At 42.3% G+C, this 26,817-nt stretch overlaps 1 protein-coding gene across 2 annotated transcripts in view; it reads left to right on the top strand.

Moving 5' to 3' along the window:
- The window catches only part of STAC (SH3 and cysteine rich domain), a gene marked incomplete at both ends in the record, with an annotated part of 72,649 nt that extends 59,091 nt beyond the window's left edge, over positions 1–13,558 (top strand). The window contains 4 exons of one of the 2 annotated variants that reach the window (XM_082326869.1): positions 405–528; positions 4,303–4,354; positions 4,477–4,614; positions 13,460–13,558. In XM_082326869.1, the coding sequence (XP_082182995.1) occupies positions 405–528; positions 4,303–4,354; positions 4,477–4,614; positions 13,460–13,558 (413 nt within the window). The remainder of the gene's footprint in view (positions 1–404; positions 529–4,302; positions 4,355–4,476; positions 4,615–13,459) is intronic. The other variant, XM_082326870.1, reaches the window with a different exon arrangement.
- Positions 13,559–26,817: the final 13,259 nt, after the last annotated feature.

The raw sequence follows: 26,817 nt of genomic DNA, 5'->3' as shown, positions 1-26,817 counted from the left end.
TTTCCCACCCTGTTTTTGGACCTGTGCACTGTACAACTCTAGCTCCATCCATAACGAGGACTGTATAATAGACACCTTATATAATGCCAGTAATACACTACTGGGCTCATAAGAGTCATACATTAACAGACAGCAAAAGGCAGACTCATTTTTAAGATCTCACCCAAAAGACCAACTTATTCAGATTTCTGCTTGTGTTCTTTGGAAGCCTGGAACTTGATCTTGGGGTTCAAAGAATCTTATTTCTATATGAAGATAGTTACTGCCTCAGTGGCTCGCAGCGTATCTGGACCATAGTCCTCCAAGGTGTGAAAGCAGTGAGATGATTCTGGCTCATTTCTTGGAAGATCAGGCACTGGTTCCTCAGTCTCTAACAAAGCAAACCAAATTCCTGTACAGGACAGATATTTATGTTTTCTCTTTCTCTTTTTTCTTAAAGGGACCATTTTATAAAAGCACGTTACAAATGAACACCTATGTTGCCTTGTACAAATTTGTACCACAAGAAAATGAAGACTTGGAGATGAGGTAAAGCCCAAAAATATTTATTAGTTGATTTGACCCATGCAAACTGAGGCTCATATGGCTGTATATGACTTCAAGGGAGGGAGGGTTCATTCTGACATCTGTACTAAACATTTTTTACAGAGGTATCCACTTGTAGATACAAAGATGTTCTCATAGATAAAAAGCTGGTGACCAGCTTTTTTGGCAAGGACACAATAGATAAAAAGTTTCAAAAACACTTATGTCACTTTAGGAGCAAGATGGCTTTTAGCTAGAAAATATTCAGTTTTCATTTGCTTTTGTTTTTCAACCAGAAGTTTTCAAGTAGGAATTCCTCACCAGCTCTCATGCTAATGCTGAACATTTTACCAGTCCTGTTTGATTTTTCCTCACATTCAGATTATATCTGAGAAAAGAGCACAATGTCCAGCTGCTGGATGGCAGTTTTCACATGAGAAAGATGCATTCTGATCTTTGCAAAATAACCTTGTTAATTGTAATTTTTAACACTTCCTTCCTCACTTCTGCATCAGTTGCTAGCACTGCAAGGTCTAATCCAAGCCCACTGAAGTGAAAGGACATCTTTTCTTTTAGTGCAATTAGTTTGACTCATGCTACTCATGTTTTGTGTGGTCTTGCTAGAGCTCTTGTCATGAAATATGTCAGCTCTCTTCAAGGCATTCCCTACATCAAAATAATCATGCACGTGCCACAGAATTTAGGGAACTGCCAGAGAAATGCCCCTCTTGTCAGCATCTCCTTCACTGGAAGCCTTTTTCCTGTTCCCAGCTGTGCCTTCTCATTGCTCTGGAACTAATGGGTGGGATGTAAGGCAGAAATTACAAGCTTCCCTATCATTCTGCTTTGCTGGCATTTCCTGATCATTATTTTAGGAATGTCAGCTCTTCAGGAAATAACCACGGGGTATGGTGACCTTTAGTGCAACTTGCCAGCTATTCTGCTTGAGGGATTCCACTTTGCAGCCTGCTCCTTTAGGGGTATATTCCAGCTTGTACATTTGTTCCATGAAGTGGAACACCGCTCAGACAAGCCTGCACTGGACCTCATCAAGACATAGCAATCCAGAAAACACATCATTCTCCAAAATTCTTCTGTCCCTCATATTAGGGGAAAAAGCAACCTGTGGTCTGCAACCTGGACTGTCATGACTAACAGGCTATTTCCAGAGACACCAGCCAGGTTTTAGACTAGTGTTACCCAGCTACAGCAGTGTTGTTTCTCCCATGGCCAGAAATTCAGTAATACATGGGTTAACATTGTTTCATAAGGGATGCCAAATAGCTGGTAATGTTGTTTGGTCACTGCAGAGGCCAGCAGGATTCAGCTCACTTGCATGAATTTTCATTTAACATAGTTGAATTATTGGAGATGGGTTCAGCATAGCAATGTTGTCAAGACTGACAAGCACTGTCCTGGGAACCCAGCTCGGGGACCAGCCAGACACTGATCAGTCCTAACATAATGAAGGCAAGTAGCAGGGGAAGGAGCTGAGCTGGGAAGAAGAGTTAGGGGAGATTTCTGAAGATCTCAGCTCACCTCTGAGGGGATGCAAGGGGTGGCAGATTACTGCAGCGGAGAGGTGCCAGTAGTACATCAATTAGTACTTACCACAACCTTGATTTCTTCCTCAACAGCAGGAGCAGCCAGTCAGGATTTCTAAAGCTCTGGCATAAGTAAAGTAGGACATTCCAGTAACATGCTTATTCTAAGAGATGGCCTTATTTTACAATAAGTAGAGAGCCCTGGAGACAGGCAACCCCAGGTTTCAGACACTGCAATGATTAGAACAGAACAGAACAGAACAGAGTAGATTAGAGTAGAATAGAATAGAATAGAATAGAATAGAATAGAATAGAATAGAATAGAATAGAATATTTGGAAGGGAGCTACAATGATCATCAGTAGTTGCCTGGCCACTCCAGGGCTGATGAGTACCTATCTTGCCACCTACTGAAATCTAGAGCACTGATGTAGAGCAAACAGCTTATCCAGGCTTGTGATTTACAGAAGTAAAAAATGAGACCCGAGAGTGATTTCAACCAGCAGTAAACACCAAGCAAGTTGCCCCCTTTCAGGGATTAGCAGCCTAAGTCTAGGAAGCAAGAGTAACATAGGTCCAGCTGGGACTTCTATTTTGAATCCTTTTTGGAGATTAGAGACATCTATGTTAGCCCTGTGCTAAAAAATATCAGAAAGCAAAATCTGCAGGTCTTGCATCTAAAAATCTCAGTGGTCAGACCACTGACATGGAGAGACTTCAGGTTCAGTTGCCATGTTTCTCTGACAGAGAGATAAATAAATTTATATTTTCTAAGTTATTTTTTTAATGATGAGGCTGGAGGGTTTTTGGAGGGTGGGGCTCTCTAAATCGTTCTTGTTGAAAGAATTCTTCCTTGCAGTGTAAGAGCTCCAATGGTGTTACAGCCTATTCACTTTGAAGTGGCAAGATGGGCTCCCTCAAAACCTCTTTAAGTGTTTTATATTAAATATTAACTGGAATAAGGGACTCAGAAGTCCTTTCCCATGAAGAAATCTTTTACCACTGGGACACCAAGTTGTCCTTTTTCTCTAGCTTCCTTTCTCACCTCAGCAACATTTAATTATTCTGAACACATTGGAGCAGCTTTCTGAGGAGGGCTTGACGAAAATCCTACCCTATTGTCCTATTGAAAGTGCCTTTCCGTGAAAGCTGGAAAACTCTGGTTCAGATCACGTGGTGTTAGAAGACTAAATGCCTGATTCTCCAGTTGTCAGCAGCAATGGTAACCACTGGACAAGTGGACCAAAGAGGCCCAGCACCACCCCCACCTCGAGCTGCATCCTAGACAGGTCCACAGCTTCTATGCATGCTCTGACAGACACCGTTAAATTGGACCCATTATCCATCACATGCTCCAGATGCGTTTGCAGGCTCTTGTGCTGATACCTCAACAATACAGTGAGCCTAACAGGGAATGCAAGGAAAGCTGAAGGGGTCAACCATTAATTTTATTAAGATCAAAGAAATGCCTCTTATCAAGCAGACAGAGCTTTCTGAGGTTAATCTTCTTGGAAATGGTCTGCTGCTTACTTTCTACAATGCAGCGCTATTGTAATTGCATATTAACATTGATGAAGTGCCACCAATGGGGGGAAGGAGGTCAAATAACTGTTCAACTACCTGCACAAAATCAGCTCAGCACATTTCACTATTAGCATTTCCAACCAAATTATTCTCCTAGCTCTACTTTGGAACTAGTCAGCTGGATGCTGATACTTAGCAATTACAACCCTGTACCACACATTATAAAGGTAAATATGTCCCATTCAAATCAAAAAGACATTCCTGGGCAGAATTATATCCCCGCTGACTAATTGCCTTTGTCAGTTAAATAGAACTATTTTCCTGCTGCCTTCCTTCTGCAATCACAGCTTGAAAACACAGATGATAAAGTGGTGTGTCCCAACAGTGTGAAATGTCTTGAAGTAACAAGATAATGCCTGTAACAAATAGGGACTGTAATTTAAACAGTTTCTTATTAAACACGAAGCAAAAATTCCAGTTCACAGATGTTGTCTCAAACTAAAGATCTAGCCCCATTATACAGAGACCGTCTTTCTACATTACCATGTATAATTGAATAAAATGTTGCTGCCTCATTGAGTCTACCTGCGGCAAATGCTCAGATAAAATGACCAAGGAAGGACCACCTTCCTATTAGAAGGTAATTGTGGAAGCTGATGCAGCATAACAATTAAGAGTCATCTTAACTACTATTCCTCTTCTAATTACAGGCCAGGGGATATGATCACTCTTCTGGAAGACTCCAATGAAGACTGGTGGAAGGTATGTGCTAATTATTTTATATCTATCTGTTTTCTTTCCGAAGGGAAAAATATGTTCTTTTCTATGCTGAACTTGTATTAAAGTGTTAACAACCTTCTTCTATCAATATGTTTTCTCCACAGGGGAAAATTGATGACAGAACTGGATTTTTTCCTGCTAACTTCGTTCAGAGAGTGCAACACGATGAGAAGATTTACAGGTGTATCAGGACATTTATCGGCTGCAAGCAACAGGGACAGATAACTCTGAAAGAGAACCAGGTAAGTTCCCCTGTGCCAGATCCCCACTGGACTTGAGCATCCAGCAGTCTGAGCAGTGACTGGAGGGAAAGTTGCGCAAGATGAGCACAGGCAGATGCTGTTCACTGCTATTTTACTACAAAATTTATTATTTGTATGGTAATAGTGTCTAGTAGCCAGTTAAGACCAGTGTTAGTCTTGTGCAAACGCATGCCCCCTGCCTAACATAGCCTAAATTTGCAGTGTCACAGACATCCATAATGATACTTTAGATATTATGCACTCTCCTACTGACTTCAAAGGGACAGCTTGAAGAAAACACATTCTTAGAGGTAGACCTTGTGTGCCTGAAAAATGGTCCAGTTTTCTCCTCACTGTTAGAGCTAATCTAATAAAAGACAGTGGCTCCCTCCCCTTACCTTGCCTAAAGATCTAAACACGGCTCATTGCTTTGGCTTCAGCAGGAGCAGAGTTAAGACAGCACCAAACCAACCTGTAAATCTTAAATTTAACTCTTATTCACCAGTTGCAAAGTATCTTTAATCATTAATTGCTTGTGTCACCACTTACACACCCTCTCTACAGGCTTTAATTTATTCTAAACTGGAAGTGCTGCCATGAGTTCAAGTACACCATGTACAGTGAAGACTCGCAGGGTCCATTCACCCCGGTGTACTTTCAGCAGCTCCTTCTACTTTGTGTCATTCAGACAGGTTCACAAGGTGAAAGCCATGGCTGCCATTATGGGGTGTGTCTATGATCTGAATTTAAATGTGATTTTAGAGTTTTACCAGATATTTAATACATTCAAGTGCCAAGTCTGGTGATTCTGGGGTATAAATGCTTGCTGAGGTAAAGTGAGAGGACAGGGCTCAAAACCTACATTAAGGGACAGGTTTGTGGCATAAGCCCATGTGAATAGGAGGATGGCTGACTTAGGGCGATGTACAGCCTGGGTTCTCTGACACCTGAATGAAATAGAAAGCTAGATTTTTCTCACTGCATCTTGTGAAGCCTAATGTTCTTCTACCTCATTAGGTATTTCCTTTCCTTTGACAATTGATGTCACGTCACCAGGAATTGTTTGTCTTACAGTGCCTGGACAACCACTGATTTTAATAAAGTAGAGCAGAAGTCAGCATCAGGGTGGACTTCAGGGCCACAGGTTTTTCCACACAGAACTTCTGTAACACTTCACTCCACTGGTGGATAACAAGGTTAACTTGTACTTTGCTGCTGCTGCTGACTTGTGGCATAGCAAAACATACAAGGGTTAACAATCCTTGGGTATACACAGCTTTTTAAGGAAGGCACAGCAATACAGTGACCAGAATACATTTTAACTGCCCCTGTGCACATAGTATATTGGGCAGCCCTGAAGTTTCTAGAAAGAGAGAAAGTCTTTTTTTTTTTTTACTCAGCACCTCTTTTGATTGTTTATATATGTGCACAGAGAGGGAAAAATATTACCAAAGCAGAACAACAGGTTTTGCACCCTTTGTGCTCTAGAATAAGCAATGCACAAGGGCAAAGCTTGGGGAAATGGTAGGGTGGGAATACGGCATGCCAGCATGAGGGCATGGTCAAGGTCTGAGTCCCTTCTCATCAGTGGGCATACGAAATCCTCTCTTGTTAGTGTGGTTGCTGCTGCAAACAGTGAGGGCCCCGTTTCTTGTCTCATTTTTCACAAAACCATGGTTTCCAAGTGGGCAGGTCTGGCAGCTTCATCTAAACACAAGGACTTCCTATTGTCCCTATTTCATAATAGGCTCACAAGGGAACTCACAGTCAAGAGCTCATCATCGTCTCTGGTGGGGCAGGAGATAAAGAAAGGGATGAATCCATCCTGTCTGTCTACTACTTCCTCTTTTTTCGCAAACTTATTCAGCCCTATCTCAAACCCACACAAACGCTGAGGGTGAATGTGAATGCTGTCGGGTCCTCACTCCTTGTGGGAGAGGCTTCAGAGGAAGAAAGAAAGAAATAATTGGTGTAAAACAGGGGGCAGAGAGCAGACTGAACAAACACATGAATGCAGAGTCATGAGAGGAAAGGAGTAGAGCCAACAGATCCCACTCCACCCTCACACAAATTATGCAAAAAGGGGACATTCAAGTAGCTTCAAGGCCATTTTGAGTAATTTCCAGGTGGGACAGTAACAGCAAGGTCATGGACGCTCATCTGCTTCCCCCTGCACCCCCATGCAGCATTTAAGCCCCGCCTAATAGTCCCCAGTGAGAGCTGGCAGCCTGCACAGCAGTAGTATGGGGACAGGAGCACAAGGACTCCTGAACCCACCTGTGGGACATGTGCCCACCATGGAGATCACTGCCTGAATGGCACAATTTTTTGTCTTTTTTTTTTAGCAGAACAACGTTGCCTTCACTGTGGAATAACTCTGATGATTGTGAAAAACTTTTTAATTTTTATTGGGAATTTTTTACCTTAAAAATTTATTTTATATTTCCAAAGTAAAATTTCCTTTCTTCTTTCTTCGGCCATTTCTCTTATTTTCTGTCCTTTATTTCCCCATTGTTTTCCATGTGAAGCAGAGAGAGGGGTGCAGTAGGGAAGACATGAAAAGAAAAAAAAAAAATGTCTGAGTGGGACCTCTGGGAAAAGTTTGTCAGAATTCTTTTTCTTTTTTTTTTTTGTTCTATTTGGGGATTTCTGTGGGATGTAACCAGCCATTTTAGCTGTCTCTGGGCACAGTGTTCAGAGTGCTGTGAGCACAATATACGTACTATGTGCAAAGCACTGGCTTGTTCCAGATTAGCAAGAAGGGGACATTATTCATTGCTACCAATTCCTGTCAAGTCTCACTTTAGCTAGAAAAACTCATTAACTGGTCTAATAAATTCCTGTGACTGTAGTATGGCAAATTGTCTCCATTTTATGCTGTTAATTCACTGGGTCAAATTCTGCAGGGTCTAATAAGAGTCCAGAGCCATTCTGACAATGAAGGCAAGGAAGATATGCCAACAGGAAAACTTATCCAGTGACAGTAATATGAATTTTCTGTATATTGTTTGATAACATGCACAGTTTATACTGCAGGTCTCTATCCGCTTTGTGCCTTGTATTAATGTTCCCAGGTAGAGAGTCTATTCTTGTAAGGCAAAAGGCAATATATTCACATCAACAAAGCCACAAGAATACCTTAAGAAAAGCCATTTCAGGCAAGCAGACTTCAAAGTTTGAAGCACAGTGGGTGAAGCTTTCTCTGTAATCACTTGCCACTTTCATGCCCTGGAAATAACATGTTGAGATTCAGCTTCATGCAAACCTTTCTGGCAAAGCCAATACTCAAGGAGAGGACTGAGAGAAAACCAACACAATTTGCTCACCCATCTTGAGCAATGTGCACGACCTAGTCTTCACAAAGGGTCCCTTGAAAATTTTGTTATGAAATATCAAACCCAGCCTTGGGGAGAAAAAGTGTACTGCTTCAGAGACATCAACATCTTGTAGTTTAGGGTTCACTGACAGATCTGTGGATCCTGAAACAAATTCACCACAGGGTTCAATCAGGAATCTGTGGGAGGGAGGCAGAATTAGTCTCTGACATTAATAAAGGAAGATTATTAACAGGGAAAACAAAACCAGCCAATTTCTGTGGCTTTCTACTCTTTTAAGCTGTTTCACACACAATACTGGCTGCATAATTTCCAACTCTGATTGACTGTACCATCACTTGGATATATAAAGTTTTCTCCAGCCTGTAACTTCTGCTCTAGCCTACCCAAATTCATTACCACACATTATACAAATGCTTCTTTGCATGACTACAGGTTCTTATTTGACCTCTTATTTGACAAATCAAAAAGTCACCGTTTTGAAAAGATATATCTAACGTATCATCAATGTTTGGAAAAGCATCTCTTAAAATGCCTCTGACATTTTTGGTCATCCTTATTTTTAAAGAAGTTATAACAATCTATTGTTTGAATGTTTAGTTTTACTCCTCTTATAATATCCTACTTAAATGAAGGAAATACCCTCTTCAAAAAAAAAATCTCCTCACATCCTTCACTGGCAGCTTCTCTGACGTCTACAGTCACACTAACACAAATCACTTTAGAGTTGGGTTTTTTGTGATTAAATAACACAATTGATTTTAAATTGCACAAGTGATCTTGTGCAATAGAAGTGACCCCAAACCACGACATTTGTAACAAGACTGGCAATCAGAAACCCTCTGCCTCATCCAAATGTGGACTGTGTGTTTACATAAAGGTCAGTGCAACAGATCCATTTTGCAATGGATGTGTTTTATAAATGTCACTGATGTAAACTAGCCCTGTTACTGAAAGCATCTCCCAGTCAGCTTCTGTGGTGGCTGCAGATGGGCCCCTGCTGTTGTGATGGCCACAACCTCTGAACCAGAGCTGTCGGCCTCGCTGTCCCCTTGGCACCACAGCTCAGGGCACAAACTTCCCTCCTAGCCCAACATCCGGTCACACAAATTTCAAAAAGAGTGATTTTTAAGCACGTGTACATTAGCAGCTGTGTGCTGATCTGATCCAACCACCCCAGAATAGTCTGACAATGGGCTTAAATAAATCCGTGAGGTGAAGCTTAACAAGGCAGGATTGCAGCCCAGGTCTCCAGCCCCAGGGGATCCACCTGTCTTGAGTCTTCTTCTGATTAGTCTGGATGTTTTGTTGCTACCTGGCTTTTCACCTCACTGCCTAGGAATTACTTTATGTCCCCACATTTTTCATCCTGGGATACTCTAAAAGGAGCTGAACTTCTAAGAGCATGACTCGGCTGCCTTTGAAAATCAGTTGCATCACGGTGACTTATGCATTCAGACTGAATCACGTAAAACACAAACCCAGCACAGAAAGTCACGTTGTAGTTCTTCATGTGCTCCCCAGCTATAACTGCTGCTCTTCACAGCTAGGCTTAAGGGGAAAGGGGTCTTCTTCCAGCTCTCTCTGATTTTCATTGACGTCAGTCTTGCTGAGCAGGGAGGGGTGTCCCCATTCATTCAGAGACACTGAGTGGCACACAAGTTTTGCAAGAGTCCAAGACATGGGCACAGCCCATTATGCATCCAGTTTAGTCCAGGTCATCTTTAAAAGCCTAAGTAAGTAAGTGCTGTAAGTAAAATAAGCTATGTCCAAAAGCTAATGAAACAGCTGATATAAAGCCTGTCATCATCATTTGCACTGTGGTTGAATGCGTATGAAAACTGAACTACTTATCATTTCCATCCCCAAAGCTCAGGTAGGCAAGAACTTCAGTGTACAGGCAGCAGATGATGTAGAAATTCACAGTGTCCCTGTGCTGTCGTTCTTACAGACAAACAGAAAACTTGAGCTTTCAAATGTCTTGACCTGGCACTGCCTGCAGGCTCCAGGACAGCTCTTGAAACTGTACTGTCCTCATAACCAAATTCCTACATCATCAGAACCAGACTGTGGCTGACAGATGGGTTAAATATATGGAGAGAGAAGATAAGCAAAAGACAGCTGCAGAAAATTAGAGCAAGTTCAAAGTTACTCCTGGACAAAGAGAATTTGACACTTGAGCCCAAATTCAAAGCACAGGACTTAGAAGAACAGGAGAGTACTAATGACCCTGCAGCTTAAAGGATCATTTCCTAATTGCTTGGGGCTGACTGATGGATAAAAAATCCTGAGGGTAGATGTTGACAAGTTCAGACAACAGTCATGATCTGAACAGTTGTTTGTTTTAGTGTTAGTGTTGTTTTGATTTTTATTAAACAAAATGAGATGAAAGAATGGGGAAGTGACTTTATAATATTAGATCCCACTTTTGGCTAGTTCTGAAGATCAGTTGATGACTGACAAATAGCCTGAGATGTGGCTTCTTACCCTGTGGCTTACTCCACTGCTAACCTCTTGAGCCAGGGTGCAGGAAAAAAGAAACAAGTGTTTGTCTCCATTTGTGTTGCGGTGGCTCACTTACCTTGTCAGGCCAGCAGCCTTCCCCCCAAAACATGCCAGCCTGAATAGCTGCCATTTTAAGCAGTTTCCAATTTGATACAGCAAACCATGGATGCCTGATGGTAGCTGTGGCACCTTGGGCCTTCACAACCATCATGTTTGCTGTCTGTCACCAGGGCCAGTCCTCAGTGACAGCTGGTTCGTCAGGTGGAGTCCAAAACTCTGGATACCACCATGCACTTACCTGGGGTTACTCCTGATTTACACCCACCTAAGAAAGTCAAGAGGCTACAACTTGTGGGTGAAATACTTGGCAGCACTCACAAAATGGGATGAGGACAAAAGTGGCCAAAGATGGTGTTGTGTTCCCTCTCTTCCGTACCTGCAGAATTTGGAGCAGCTCCAGGGCTTTGCAAAGCTCCAGCAGCTGCCACAGCACCAGGGGACCTCCCGAGTCGCACAGGATTAGGGAAGTGTGGCATATTGTGGCCAAGCTCACTCTGCCCCCAACACATCCCCTTCCTTCAGGACTGGGGAAAAACTCTGCCAGCTGGGGGCCAGCACATGCAAGGCTTAGTGCATTAGCGTGAGAGAATTTCAGCTGGAATTTGGGAGAATTCAGATCAATGTATTAGTATGTAGAGTGAGAGAAGTTACAGAAAGGCCTTGTACTCCTCATGCCCAGTGAAAATCTAAAGCTATTGCTGTAGCTGAGCACTCCCACTGATATCAAGGAGCACTCAAACCAGCAGCAGAACCAAAAAAAACCTCTAAAAAAAGACCAAATCTGCCATCCTTTTTCACTTCAATGACAAAGAAAACCAGTGTTCAGAAAGTTCAGTATTTTTCTTTTGTTGACAAATCATTCTGCTGACAGTACAGGACATCAGGGAAAAGTACTCTGTTCTCGCAATATGTTCTGCACAGCACCAGAGGTTAAGCAAGACATGCAGCATGGCTAGTGAGCAGTGCAGACCTGCTGCAGGTCTCTTCTGGAGATACGACTATTTTTGGCGTTTCTTTGGCCCATGCAAAAAGCTAGAGGTCTTGCAGACATCTTTAGTTAGGACGAAAGCACAGTGATGGATGCAGGCATTCCTTTTAACCAGCCAGGTCTATTTATAAACCTGAAAAGCTTTATAAAGCTCATTTTCTCACACAGCAGCAAGGATCAACTGAGAAGGGGCATCTTTCAACCAAGATGCTCTTTCCTACACTCAGATACTCTGCCATGCTCAGCCATCCTTAGTCTGGTGCTTCTTTGTAGGCGTTTTCTCTCATCGCTGAAGTTTTTATAGTTTTTCTCAGAGACACAGACCACCATCTAGCAGTAGTCAGAAATACCTTTCTGTGTACATGTGCTTTACACCTCTCTGCTTTGAATGGTGATGTGACCCCGAGAGGGAGCAGCTGCTGTGCCAGGGATTCATGACACAAATGAGCTTGGCTCTTTTGCAACAGTACCTAAACTAAACGGCATCAATTCCATGCCTCTCCCATGCTTTCCATGTGATTTAGCCCAAACAACAATACATTACTTTTTTTAATGACATGTCAACTCTGTTGGTGTGCTCAATCATTCTGCCCCAGGGATCCAATTCAGTTAGTGTTAAGTGGGTAGCTTAAGTAAGAAAATTAATGAGTCCATTTGCTTTCCAAACATTTGTTTGCAGGTACAGAGATGCACCTGCCCATTTCCAGATACTGGAGGTGCCAAATATGAAGCAGCTTCACCTCCTTCTTATGACCTTTAATTTCCCTCTGGCAGCATCAGTGTTGCTAGTAAGTTTTATGTATGTAACAACAGGAGGACAAGCTGGGCCAGAATTCGGATGTGGTATTTAGGTGTCACCATACAATCCATAACAGTCATGCTGAAACGCACTTAGCCAAGAACATTTTCAAGCCATTTTTGTTCATTTCATACCCTCTGAATTATTGTAATCAAACACTGTAAATACCCATCAGACAGAGCCTTTGTGAGTGTTAGTCCAGACAGAGGGCTTTAAATACCTGGCACCGACATAATGAGAAATCAGTTGAAATGAGTTGGTCTCAACAGGACCACCAGTTTTATGGCTATTTTTTAACCTTGTTTGATTAGTAGGAAATACATAGTTCCTTGGCACAGATGTTTGAAAACAATTATTTCGTGTGGCTCTGTGCTCAAGTGCCCAGTCTAAATTACCCGCACCACTAGGCTTTCGAATGGCTCAGCCATTTCCAAAAGTATCGCAGAATGGGGCCTAAAATGGAAATGCCTGAGATCACAAAGGTCTTCAGGAAATGGAAGCCTTTACCGTGATGTAATATTTATACTATTGTAAAGACCATATGGTTTCACCATGATTGCCTCCATTTGGAGTAGGTGTTATGCAAACACACTTGCAGATCTGTGTTCAGATCAAATACTTCGGTATCCACAACAGGCACAGGCACCTGTAGGTGCAAGAGCTGAGTAAATAACATAACCCACTGCCCATCTGAGAAGTATCTGGGGTCTTTAAACATACAAAAGAGAATATGCTTGTATTCAGATCAGCTGCTACGCGTGGCCCACCTTGGCATCAGGATTACTTTTCACCACCAACTACTGAGGGAGCCAGCTAGCTCATGGCCTGAAATACCCAATCCTCTCATACACAGACAGCTAAATCACAATCATTACAGTAGGCTGAAGTCATAATTCAAGTTTCAAAATCTTTGATCCACTACAAAGTTCGATTTTAATGTCTCTCATGTATATGTGGGGCTTCAAGAAGGCAGGGTAAAAGTAATTCTCTAAATGTATGAGTTTGAGTTTCTTATCAAAGCAGTGAGAATCTAAAAATGATTGTTCTGCTTATAGAAGTAACTAGCAGGATGTCTAACCCATCTGATAAATAGCCTGGAATAATTGTCACTTGATCATGGCAAAGAGTTCATTATTTTCATACCTTCTTTGCGTTCAGATTTGTGTGACTTCTGAAAAGGAACACGATGGCTTTATCAAAGTATACAGCGGGAAGAAGAAAGGCTTTGTCCCCATAGACGTCTTGGAAAACATCTGATTTCAACAGCCCGCTTGCTGCAGTAGGAGCCCTTTGTTGGCAATGCCTGTCTGCCTCATCTCACACTGTGTCAACCCAGATGGGCTGTCTTGCAGATGTTCAGGGAAACAGTGAGAAAACTGCAACTACAAGAAGAAAAAGACATTTAGACTGCCACAGCAACACTAAGAAATAAGAAAAGTGGAATGATTGAAAGAAAATATAGTCAGAAACCGCTAGGGAAATGAGAGGTCCTTAGATACTAAAAGGAATAAGGTAAGGAAAAAGAAGTCTGGGCTGATTTCTGGTGCAAGATGGCTGTTACGACCCTGATGGAGACAGACAGCTTGTTCTGAAGGACTAAATTCACGTCCTGTTCTTGTGTCTTAGAAACCTGTTGGACTGCTTTCTTGTTTGAAGTGTGTATTTAGGGGGGAGGGGGGAAAGTACCATTCAAACTGTCCTCGTACTACAGTCCAATGCTTGTAGTAAAGTGTGGCTGTGGTTCTACAGTTTTGTCCCCGGTATCAACTGATCAGTTTAAGCGTTTAATCCTGGTGTTTAGTCTCATAACAAAGCACTTTGGAGACACCATGTGAACGTCAGTCCGAGAAATGCACTGTGCCCTGGAAGTCGGCAGCTTTCTCTTTCTGTGCAATCTTCCTATATGAAAGAGTAGCGAACCTGTGTGTCCTTTGTTTTCTCTGTATATGAACAAAAGCTCTCAGCGTATGTCGGGTGTGATGGCTGCTCTCATAGCTCACAAAAATAGCCGGTCCTCCGATTCACAAGCCTGCTTGGAAGTATCCCTCTGTTTTTTCCTGCACCTTTTTCTGGTGATACAGAAAATGAGCAAAACGCTGGGAGAGAGCCACAGGCTTGAAATGTTTTATATTTTTCTGTGTTTATTGCACTTAAAAGATTTTATATATGAATCCTATTTATAAAAAATAAAACAATTAACTAAGCCCCTGGAAGACTGAAAACGCTAGGAAAGGACAGACTGCACATAGAAGTGAAGCCTGTAATTATCGAAATCCAGAACTCGTGACAGAAAGGCACTGAGTGTCTTAGCATTGTATTCACACACCAAAGGTGTCTTCTTCATTTGCTAAATAGAAGTTTTGCAGATTCAGCAGTAAATACACTGACATGAATTCCCCCTTGGCATAAACCACCGTCAGCATCCCGTAAATCTTCTCCAACCCAATGAGACTGTGCAGACAGGTCTGTTGTGTCCATGTAAGCCTCCATCTTCAAATACGTTTTGGACATATGACCCTTTTGGTACCTGGAGAGCAGTCTGTGGGACCTGTGGATCTTGACCAAATTATACATGTCAGCCAGTGCCAATCCTGTTCTAGAGCAGGGGCCTTATTTTAAAGACAAGGAACCAAATTTCCAAGTATTTAATTGGATGTAATTGCACCAAATACACTTAAACAGCTTAGCATGTATTATGACGTAGAGATTAAGTTTAAGTCCTCTCCCAAAGCTCCCTGCTGAATTCATGCCTTATTTGACCAGCTTGAGACTGAATGCCAGTCTTTACTGCAATTAACCCCAAATTAATGTCCTAAATCCTGATACTGCAAGAAGAAATTCAGATGCTGCCGGGTTATAGGCCTTCACAAAGTTGACACTATTTCTAAAAACAAACTACCAGTTCTGTTTCCATATACTGAGGAAGTTTGCATTTGTGTTGCACAGTCCAGGTCTCATAGTTGGGTTACCCTATTTGAATAGCTCATCTTACACCAAGCCTTATGAAGTCTGGTGCAACTCTACACATGACCAGAAGTTCACAGAGCAGATCAGTCTTCAACCTCTCAGAGGCACATTTTACAGCTCTTACGTATCATTTAATTGCAGAGGAAAAAGTTGCAGGGGTGTCAACTGCTGAAACGTGGTCCTTCATAACGTAAGTGGTCTATACAGCTTATTAATGTCCTCCTGGCTGATCAAAAGTATCTGATTTCATATCTTCCATGGGAATATCAGCAATTTATAAATCTTTTTTCTTCAGTTCAAACAATGAACATTTGCTCAGCTCATTTTCCTAAGAAACCGATAAACTCAGTGGGAGGACAGAGGATTCTGATAAGCCTTAAAGATCAAGAAGAGAAGCAGTAGAGACATATTAATCCACTCTGCTTTATAAGAAGTTTGTTGGTTTTTTTTTATATTCACCCATTCAAAGGAAAAACTCAAGTGTTTGTTAGAATTAAAATATTTGCTACTTTTGATCAGGCCTGTCAAGTTGGCAAAGGAAATCTGTATTAATCTATACATATGTGCTGTTGTTTACATGATTGCATCATACTGTGATTCCCTCCTATTTCAGTCTTCTATGATTTCATTTTATCCCTATAATGTGCATCATACTATTCAAAGAATTATATGAATATTACCTACAACTCACAATGGCCTTCAATCAATGTCAGTTTTATTCCTTTTGATACTGAGCAATAAATAATAAAATGACTGAGTAAAAACAAAACAGACCTTATGTGGACTGTATTACATCTGAAAAAGCATTGCTTCTGAACCAAAGCTTTCATGGTTATCTTTTCTTTGTGTTTTTTTGTTTTGTCTTTTTACTGGGCTTTTGCTGCCATTTGATATGGAGACGTAATTTATGCCTAATTTAGCAAGAAGCACATATATGAGTCTTACTTTAAGCATGTGATTCATTGGCTATTTGCATGCTTAAAGCTGAAGCACTTTGCTGAATTAAGGTCATTTTCCTCAAATTTATATTGGATGCCTTACTTTGAATCCAGACAAGTATCCCATCGTTTTTTTCCTACCATACGCAGTTCGCAATAGATACTGCATCAGCAACCAGTTAGAAGTCAGACAGGAGATGGAATGGACTTTATCTGACGTATGCTCAGAAAAATTGAATTTTAGGAGATAAATGCTGTTCAGATTTAATTTAATATTCTGCTTAATAAAGACTATGCGATGGTTGGAAGGAGAATAGAAGTGTATGTTTCTTGGCTTCTTTGCATCAGACTCTATCATTTTCAGTTATCCACCTTCAAGAACATTCACTAAACCCATCAGTAGCAGATGTTACTGAGCATTTCCATTTAAAATCTACAGCACTTGCATTTGCCACATTTAGCAAACCATTTCTAAAGTAGTTCTTCTGCGATGTATGTAGCTTGTATAGACTCAGAGTGAAGTTTTGTGGTGGGGCCATGCTGAACATTCGTTTCTGGCAGATCAGAATGTATTTTAAGCCATTCAACATCTCATCACAGCATAAAACTGGCTACAGAATATTTTCATAAGTGCTAGGAACAGTTGATCAACATGAGTTGAGGATGAGCTGCCTGAATCATGATCTCCTCCTGTCCGTAAATAACACAATATCGCAGTTTATTTTCATCTTTCTCTACCCTTGGCCATTTTGACTCGGTGGCGTCCTTTGGAAACAGATGCTGCAGTGCACCGTCAGCTGTGGACTCATTGTCCCAGGGGAACTAAGACGCTTATTCCTACAAACATGGTGTATCTTTAGCATTGCTTACAGGGCTTTTTTTGTAATTATGTGTTTTGTAATTATGTGTTGAGATTCAGTTGACTAAATATAGCACCCAGTGCCATTGTAGACAGGCTAGGTTGTCAGAGGAACCTGCACAGGGCCAGCAGGCAGTGACACTGGAGATTTGGAAAAGCTGTGACCTAAAGAAGCCACTGGAGACCACGTAGGTTGTCTAAAATGGCACTAGATGGATGTCTTTGGAAAATGAACCAAACTCATTTACTTTAAATATGTTCAGACAAGTTTGATTTATTAAGCACTCAAATTACATCTTTCTTTCCCTAAAGGATACTGAACAAATGCAGCAAACCATATCAATCTTGTCCCATTTAAGTCCACAGTAAAAAGAATCCTTGAATGCCACAGGGACTGGAGTTCAGCTATTATCTCGGAAAGGCTAGTCAATGTTACCGTTCTCCCCAAAATCTATGATGTAATTTGTCTAATCTAACTGTAGATGTCTACAGCTAAGCTAGTAAATCAATTTGCTTTCCCCCTTCCCCAGAAAAGAGAGTAACATGCACTTCAGTACTATGGTTCATCTGACCAACTGGAGACTTCTGCATTTGCACAACCTCGATTGTGCCTCACAAGCGCTTGTTTCTCCCCATCAGCAATCACGGGAGCATTGGATAGCCCGTCATATGTAGACTTTTGTAGACATGACATCTGTATTAGGGCAGAAGAATTCCTAGCCCGAATTTCTGGATGTATAGGTGTAGCGTATATATCTGTAACACATACATCTGACTACCACGTGTCTGTTTGGTACATTTTACAATGCCTCTGGAGTTACTAGTAATGGTTATTATTAGAAATGAGAGAAGAGTTGCATTTTTAACCCTGTTTTCTTTCTATAGAATTTCCTTTACTGGCTGGTGGACAAGGGTGGCTTCCTAAATAGAACATTTCGCATTTAAATACAAGCATAACTTCCTTAATACTATATAGAACTGATCTTATTAAGGACATTTTAATTTAAAATACTGAACATGAAGAATATTGGCATGGTCCTATCCCTGCCTGCAAGAATACTGAATATCCACAAGAGAAACAGTAGCACGCACTTACCGTATGCCTAGGGGGAGTCAGATCCATGTGTGGTTCATTTTCTATTAGCATTTAACAGTGTTTCTCCTGGATAACATTCTGAGATGCTATGAACCGCCAGAGTGACTAGCATTGGCCTGGGCAATCAGACCAGGGTGGGTGTTGCTGTGCTCATTCATACATAACAAAAAGCAAAATGCAGCTATGTACTTTCTGTTCATTGGTGTTATGCTTATCTAATAGTTTGTACAGCAATTAAAATAAGCACAAAAAAAGTGAACAAGTACAAAGTATGTCAGGTTCTGTTTAAAATATAAGGAGGAAGGAGTGCGAATGACATTCCCATGCATAATCCTTCTGTACAAATAGGGTCAGACCAACACAAGTGTTTAATTTCATATTTGAGGTATTTTATTAAAATGTAGTCCCAAATTATCCAGATGATTGTGCACACTGTATTGTGTAAAGCAAGAAGAATAAATATTTTCCCCAGTGGGAATATATGTCATCACAACATTGAGTTTTCCATGGCTAAAACATCTGAATCTAAGAGGTACATGAGAGTTATTTTTAAAGCCATTCTTTATATAGAAAATTGTCATGTGCCTGGGGAATGAACACTTGGCAGGGTCTCCACAAAAGAGGCCCAGAAAAACTGTAATAGGGCTGCTTCAGGTCAGTGTGTATGTCTGTTTCCTGAGTGGCTCAAGGAATCTATACAACACCTACCTAAATTAATGTCATTTCTTCAATCAAATAAGCTTAAATTAATTTCACTTTATTTATGTACATACCAGCAAAACATAAACATACATATACATACATACATATATATATATCTCATCTCCTACATTCATTAACATCAAACCCATGGCAAGAGCTCATGCCCTTAAAAATCTGTCCTGACTAATTTTTTTTCCTTATCTCAATGTACTCAGCACCTAGTTAGGATGGTAATTGGTGGCCGACAAGTACAGAGACGACACGGCTGTACAGAGAGAAGTCTAGCCTTGGCAAGTTTTATCTGTGTTAGACAAAGCATATAACATATAAACCCAGAGTTACAGGCAGTTGAACTGCAAATATGCAATACATTGAGTCAAGATACTCACTGCTCTGAAATGCATGTCATTCATCAGGCAAAGTTAGGCTTGCGTGCCGCATACAAGTTGGCAGCCTGAAAACATTGTCAGAACAACATGTAAATCATACCTCTTTGACCTGGCTGCCTCACAATAATGAGATATTGAAAATAAAGAATAACTTCTCCTTGGAGGCCTGAAGGAGAGGACACCAGGAAGGATTCCTATGGGCTTGAAATAAAATTAAAAAAAAAAAATGCTAGTCAGTCCCACATACACATCATGAGAAGGGTACATAAATTTACCTTCATTAGAATGAAGTAATTATTATGCTACCAGCGGTTTGCCAGCTGATAGGGTCAGAGGCTGACAACACAAAAATGAAAGACTGTGAGAGCTGTTTCAGCTTTGCATCACAAACAGGAAGAAATCAGAGGTAGGTAAAAATCAGACTTTTAAAATAAACAGTCCAATAGTGGTACTGAAGCAAACCCTTCAACGTGTCTGATCTTTTCCGCGCAGCCTCCTCTCCCTGGCAGGGCTGGGCCGGGTGGCCGCGGCAGCGACTCCCAAACCCCACGCTCTTGCTCGAGGGCAGCGTTGCAGGTGCACCAGCGCAATCACAGAGCAGACCACTGGGCTCTTCCCAGCATGCCCAGCCCATGCCAACAGAGTCTCTTTCCAGCTGCTCTTCCTTCCAGGGATCATGCCAGTCTTGTTGCTGGCTGGCCATTACTTGCCCTTGTGTCTGGCAGGAGAAAAATAACCAAAATTATCCCAAGCAAATAGAAGCCAAACAAAGCAGCCGGTGCGGCAGCAGTCCCCAAAACCTCAGTCTGGCCTTCCTGCACACCCCTGCGGTGTTGCAAACTACATGGCAGAAAATGGGCGTTCTTTGTGCTTTCCTGCAAGGGGTCGCTCCCCTCCGCTGCTTGTGGTCCTTGTCCAACTGGGCAGGCTGCAGCACCAGCACACCAGCACCCCAACACACCAGCCATCCTCATTTTACACCCACTATCTCACTCTCTGTCCTGCCAGAAAAAACCTTTCAGGTCCATCCAGTGCATCTGCTCTGTTAAATGCTTGCTGTCTGTACTAAATCAAGCAAGTTGCCCCAAAAAAGGCAAGGCTGGCATTGGCCTTGGCTCAGCAGCCTTTCCACATGAGCATCTTCTACGAACTGGTTGGAAACCCTCATTCAAAGGGATATGGGGCTGCTGTGAGACACATCCCCACCAGTGCTGGAGATGGAGAGGGTTCACTCCCATGTGAGGAAGGATGGAAGGGAAAAGCAGATGCTACCTTATTTTAACCCTTTGGAAGAAGTCTGAGTCCCTAAGGCCAAGTGTTACATGAGTCATACTAAACATGGGAAAAAACCTTCTGTTTTCAGCCCATTCACATTATTTATTACTCTATGTCTCCACATTTTGGCTCAAGAATTGCAAAGTGAATGCCAATCTCTCCTGCGCTCTCTTTCACTCACTCCACATCCTAATCAGCTGCTGCCTTGTGTCTTTGTGCTCAGTCTTGCAAAGGTCTCCCCTCCATGGTTTTTCTTCTCCTGCCAAAGGCAGTGCTTCCTGTGGATATTATCCAAGGTACAGTGAGAAATTCCTCTCTGCAGGATGGTGGGGCCAGGCTTTTTTGTGTTAATAGTGTCCCCTGGTAAATAGCAGAGTAAAGACACCCTTGTTTGTGCTGTGAACACCAATGCCCAAGCAGAAGGAAGGCAGGGAAGGCAATGATCTTCATGAGTGCTTTTGTGTTTTGGGCGGTGCCTGGAGTGAACTGAATGTAAACCACCTAATCTCCAGCTGGGCAGCATCCAGCCCCACTGACGTACCTGTACCACAATCAGGTCTGGAGATGGCCAGCACAGCAATCTGGTTTGCTATTCATTCCTGCTGCAAGGAAGTGCAGGGTCACGTTTGGTTTTTTGGATCCATAGTAGACCTCTTAACCAGAAGTCGCTAGACCCCAAATGGGTACTGGGAAGGTGAATTATTTGACTAGTGTGACCAGGCTCCTAATCGCCCACAGCAGACTCACTTACCACTCTTTCATGCTTGCAGGAAGGCCTAAAGTACATCATCCTACATTAGCAGGCACAGGGGAGACTAAGCCGACAGTACACATGGTGTGTATTACCTAAGTGCATCTATCCACCTTACTAAGTATTGGCTGAATTGACTAAGCCACTGGAAGCTCAGTCCTGGCTAGAAGGAGGTATCAGCTGCACAGGGAAGAAGTAAGCCCAGGCTATTATAGCGTAAAGAGAAGGTTACACCGTAACAATAGTATCTAGATGCCATGGGTTCAGTTTCTTGCTTAACCATGGACAAGGCACTTCATCCATTGGTACTGGTGCAAAAAATGAAAAAGTTAATACTGTGGTGGGACAGCCTAGAAAAGCACACTGGAGTGGGTATGTTTTTTCAGTATTTATACAGTTTGCAACATTTTACCATGTAAATAAAATGGTAAATACACAAAAATAGCCCAAGAAAAAATTATTAGCTTACTCCTACCCATCATCTTACACATGCAGCTTTTAAACCATCTGCTGTAGTTTTTCTATAGAGATGTGTACAGTCCTGTGGCCTCTAGAGGCTTCTATAGTATGAATTATGAGTACAAATGGCAGCCAAATATGCTTTACTGACATCCTGGAACAAACTCAGAGGTGCTTTATGGAAGGAACAGAAAATCAGTTTAATTCCTGGACATAAATCTTCATCGGGCAGTAAAAGACTTTTCCTACAGTCTTCCGTGGAAGGGCAAAAGGTCCCACATGCCCAGACTGGAAGAAACAGATTTCTTCTCGAAGACTGCAGCACCAAGACCATTGCTATCCTCCACAGTGCTTGCAAGGCTTTGCTCTTTAAAGACCTCAGAGAAGAATTCACAACACAAAGAAGTTGTGCTGGCCTTCCATCCAAATACCAGGAGCGCAATGGGACATGCAAGCCTGCATGCAATATTAACTGGGACAATCTTTGTATGTAATGACGTAAATGAAGCTTTGGTTGTAGGCTCTCAGCTGCTCTGCAGCACTGCTGGTGCACAGGGTTAATGTGAGCTGTGCAGAAAGCACCACTTCCCAGTCTGTGTTCAGGCAGAGCCTGCCCAGTGTTGACCACATTGTTTTCAGATGTCATGATGCTCTAGCTTGGTTTCTCCAAAATCCCCGTGGCCTTTATGTTTTGTGTGACATTAGTAAGGGTTGTAAAAATATGGTCTGCTTCACTGTATAATGCCCCCTTCCCTCCCCCAAACACACAAATCCAATCAACATAATGCATCAGCTGAGAGATCAGATGCTGGAGCAAACACACAGTTCTTCATCTGACAGCACTGTACTCACCCCTTATACTTCAGTTACACAAAACCTGCTAATTGAGAAGGAAGCTCCATAATTTTTGAGTTTTAAGAGCTCTTTAAGAAGTCTTCCTGCTTCAGTGCACCAATTAACCCCTCATAGATCTAGCACACTAGTCACATTTAATGCTAGCAATTAATGAAACAATCTGCAGCAGGCCAGAGGCATCAAAGCAGCCTCTTGCCTGCAGTGCCATCTCTGTGAGTGAACTCCTCTGCCTGCCAGATCAGTGCAGCTGTGGGTGGTGGAGGTAATAGGAATGGTCGTTTTTGCTTTCATTCCTGTAGGGTGGTTCCACCTCCAGACTAAGCCAGGTCATCCTCAGCCTCAAAGAGGCATCATTAGGCAGGCATCACCAGGTAGTGCTCTTTGCATGCCTTAACTTAAAAACCCGGGGAGATACATACCCCTTGGCCCTTCAGAGCAGTACCACTTTCATAGCCAGCTTTCAAAGATGTTGCCTTCTTGTAAGTAAGATTTCACCCTCTTTTAAACAGAATCACTGTGGCTTTGGTCTCCAACCAGTCAGGGAAAGACCTGACAAGTAGATGGAGCAGCATCTAACGTAATGTTGTAGACTCTCAGACTCTCCACAGAAGATGAAGATTCAGCACCAGCTTAGTGGAAATCCAAACACAGATGGGATAAGTGCCTTCCCCCGACTGTCTTGGGAGCAAGGGAAGGAAGAGCTGTCAGTGCTGATGAGATATAGAGCAGGTGATGCAATTATCATCTGAGAGCCTGAGTAGGATGAGACAGATGTTGCTTTCAGGGTTCATTGCTTTATTAGCGACACCTGCTAACCAGCTTACATGATACCCCCCAGCCGCACCAGATACAGCCTAATATAAAATGAACTGTTTTGAGTAAAATCAAAATACTCTAGGTGATATCAAAGCCATCCTCAAGGCTGCCCTTAAACAGTGGGAGTCCCAGCAGGCATTGAAAACAGGGCCATAAATTACTCTTAAATAAATATGCCACTCGCTTCCTGAGAATCTGTCTCCAAGCTCATACATCACCACAAGTCCCTTTGTCCCAAAACAGGATCATCAGCTTTGCACAGAGCAGCGGAGGAATGGTGACTCCCTACTCATCTACAGGCTGAGAAATAAGCTGGCTAACCATGGGTTTGAGATTATTGTAGGAAGGAAGGCCCAGCTGACATTCACCCGATCGGATTCAAATGGTGCTGAGGAATGGAGGCAGCTCCCACTGCAGCGGGAATGGCACGGGGAGACTTGGGGTATGTAAAAATCACAGTTGCATGTCAAATCACAGTCAAGCACCTGCAATAAGACCCGGCATGACAGATCATCACTCGAATAGGCAGGATGTGTTTGGGAACCTGGTTTTGCCCTAGGGAAGATGAAGGGAAGTGGGAAGTTCTAGTGTATTAATGTAAACCTCTGCAGCCCAAGTGCAATGGCATAATAACAACTGTATGCCGTGTGATGCTTGGATCTGTGTTCATCCATGCTACTGAGGGCTGAGAACAAGCGGACAAGGGTGATAAAAATCCATAGGACAAGGTAAGTGAGTTAAAACTGTAAAGCACTTTGAGAACCTTGTACCACTGGAGCCCAAAGTGTTACCACGACACAGATGTCTGGCAGCAACTGGTGCACTGTAGACTGAATTACATTAACTCCAAGGGCACATTTGGATAGGGCTAAAATCACACCCACAAAATGTGTTGCTCTTGTTCTTAGGTTTGGCTGGATTGCAGTGAGCAACATAAGATCTTACTCAAAGGAAGAGGGTGTTAACAGTGTCAGCAGGCACAGAAGAAATCTGTTTTTGCCACCAGCCCAACATGACAAGAGAAAAGGACTTTTTCTTTTCCAGTGTGTTCACTCATTTAAATATTTTTCAGGTAATTAACACTGGGGAGCAACAGAGCTGATGTTCCTTGAAGAAGAGTGAAACATTTATTACCCTTCTCGTCTTCCTTCCTGAAATGATTGAGGTGAAAGCAAGGTTAGAAGGAGAGTCTTCTCTGGGTTGTCTTATTTCTCTTTTGTCTTTCACATTGGTTCCAGGAATGGAAAGTCATTAATCACTTATCAAGATGGCAGATAAGAGTTGCCTTCGGGTTAGTGAGGATTGGAAAAGATCATTTAAGCATGGCAATTAATTGAAATGAGTAAGATGAGGACAGACTCTTTATTCAAAAGTAAGTAGCAAGTGATGGGCAACAGATTTGGACTGGTATTACAAAAAATTGAGTGAGGAATCTTAGCTGACAAAGAGGAAAAGTAGAAAATTAGTTATAAGGTAAAAAGAAAAAACAGTAAATGAATGGAGAAAAAGGTTTATAGTGATAATCCCAGTTTATTTATTGTTTTAAATTATTCAGCTGGAAACTTCTGACTCTGCCTTTCCTCCCAATTATGTTAGCCATGTCAATACTACACAGACAAAGCAGTGACAGCCAAACATCAGCCACCTTTGAGGCTCCGGAAGAAGAATGCTTCAGACAGTGATTGCATTATGCATCTCTGTGACAAAGTTTTCTCTCCCAGTTAGACCCCAGGGACACCGCAGATATATATCCTGGAATGCTGCAGCCACTGACTTGCAGGAGCTCTCATTATAACTTCTGCTGGTTTTATGCATCCTGTGCTTTTGGCACAGCTGCCACCAATTCCACCATCCTTCTCCTCACACGAGCCTTCCTCTGCGTGAAGGACTCCCTGGGAAGCTCCTGCTGACCACTCACCTCTCCCAGATTTGGTGCAGACTCACAGCATTGTTTTACAGGGGCTGACAATATCACCAAAACACCCCCTGCTTTTATCTCCTTTCTGAAGGAGGTGCCACAAGCCGATGAAATAGCCTGTTTTGAAGAGCCAACACAATAAAACCTGTCCACAACCTAAAAATACCTTAAAGATTCATAAGGCCTTTCCTTTGAAAAGCCCTACGGTCAGAACAACTGGGGAGGAAAAGCTTTTTACCATGTTCTGCAGTAAAAAGCCTGCATTCATAAAAGTCTCTGGGAGCTATGATTTGGACAACATACAACATCTTTTAACGACAATCAGTTTCCACATGGATTACTTCCACCCCTTTGTTAAGCTCAATACATTCTCTACTAAAGAAATTCGTTATACCCATACGAAAAAGTTCTCCATGGCATATTCAGAGTTGGAATTTCATCAAGATAAGTAAAATCTCAAATCAAATGCTTCAGTTTCTACAAATTGCAATTCCCATAAGAAAGGGGCATTAGAAAAATATTAACTCACTCAACAGACATGGCAATGAGTGCTGCTTCTTATATACTTGGACCTTGTAAAGATGGAGCAGACCTGGTAAAGATGCAGCAGGGCTACAGGGTGTTGTGATGTCCATTGGCAGGATCTGCCATGCTTCCCTGTTGAGCCTATTTGGATTTTTAGCAGAGGTCTGGTGCAACATGGTGAAATCACACCAGAGAGTAGCAGAATCCCAGTTTGCCACCAGATCAGCTGTCAAAAAAAGCTTTGATCTTAGAGGAAACCTGAGGAAGTGAAAGGTTTCCAGGAGGAAAAATTAATTAAATTCAGTGATATTATCAGCTGGCTACAAACTGTTGCTCTCTAGAAGAAAGGAAGAAACAGGACTGAAACTGCATTTCAGAGACAGTCATAGAATCATAGAATCATAGAATCGCTAAGGTTGGAAAAGATCCTTAAGATCGTCGAGTCCAACCATTAACCTATCACTGCCAAGTCCACCAATAAACCATGTCCTCGAGCACCGTGTCTACCCGTCTTTTAAATACCTCCAGGGATGGAGACTCAACCACTTCCCTGGGCAGCCTGTTCCAGTGCCTGACCACCCTTTCGGTGAAGGTTTTTCCTAATATCCAACCTAAACTTCCCCTGGTGCAGCTTGAGGCCGTTTCCTCTCATCCTATCACTTCTTAATAGGGAGAAGAGACCGACCCCCACCTCGCTACAACCTCCTTTCAGGTAGTTGTAGAGAGCAATAAGGTCTCCCCTCAGCCTCCTCTTCTCCAGACTAAACAACCCCAGCTCCCTCAGCCGCTCCTCAGAAGACTTGTGCTCTAGCCCCTTCACCAGCTTCGTTGCCCTTCTCTGGACACGCTCCAGCACCTCAATGTCCTTCTTGTAGTGAGGGGCCTGAAACTGAACACAGTACTCGAGGTGCGGCCTCACCAGTGCCGAGTACAGGGGCACTATCACCTCCCTTGGAAGTCAAAATT

Source organism: Platalea leucorodia (genome assembly GCF_965183815.1).
Source record: "Platalea leucorodia genome assembly, chromosome: 1".
NCBI lineage: Eukaryota > Metazoa > Chordata > Aves > Pelecaniformes > Threskiornithidae > Platalea > Platalea leucorodia.
This window is presented reverse-complemented; position numbering and strand designations above follow the sequence as displayed.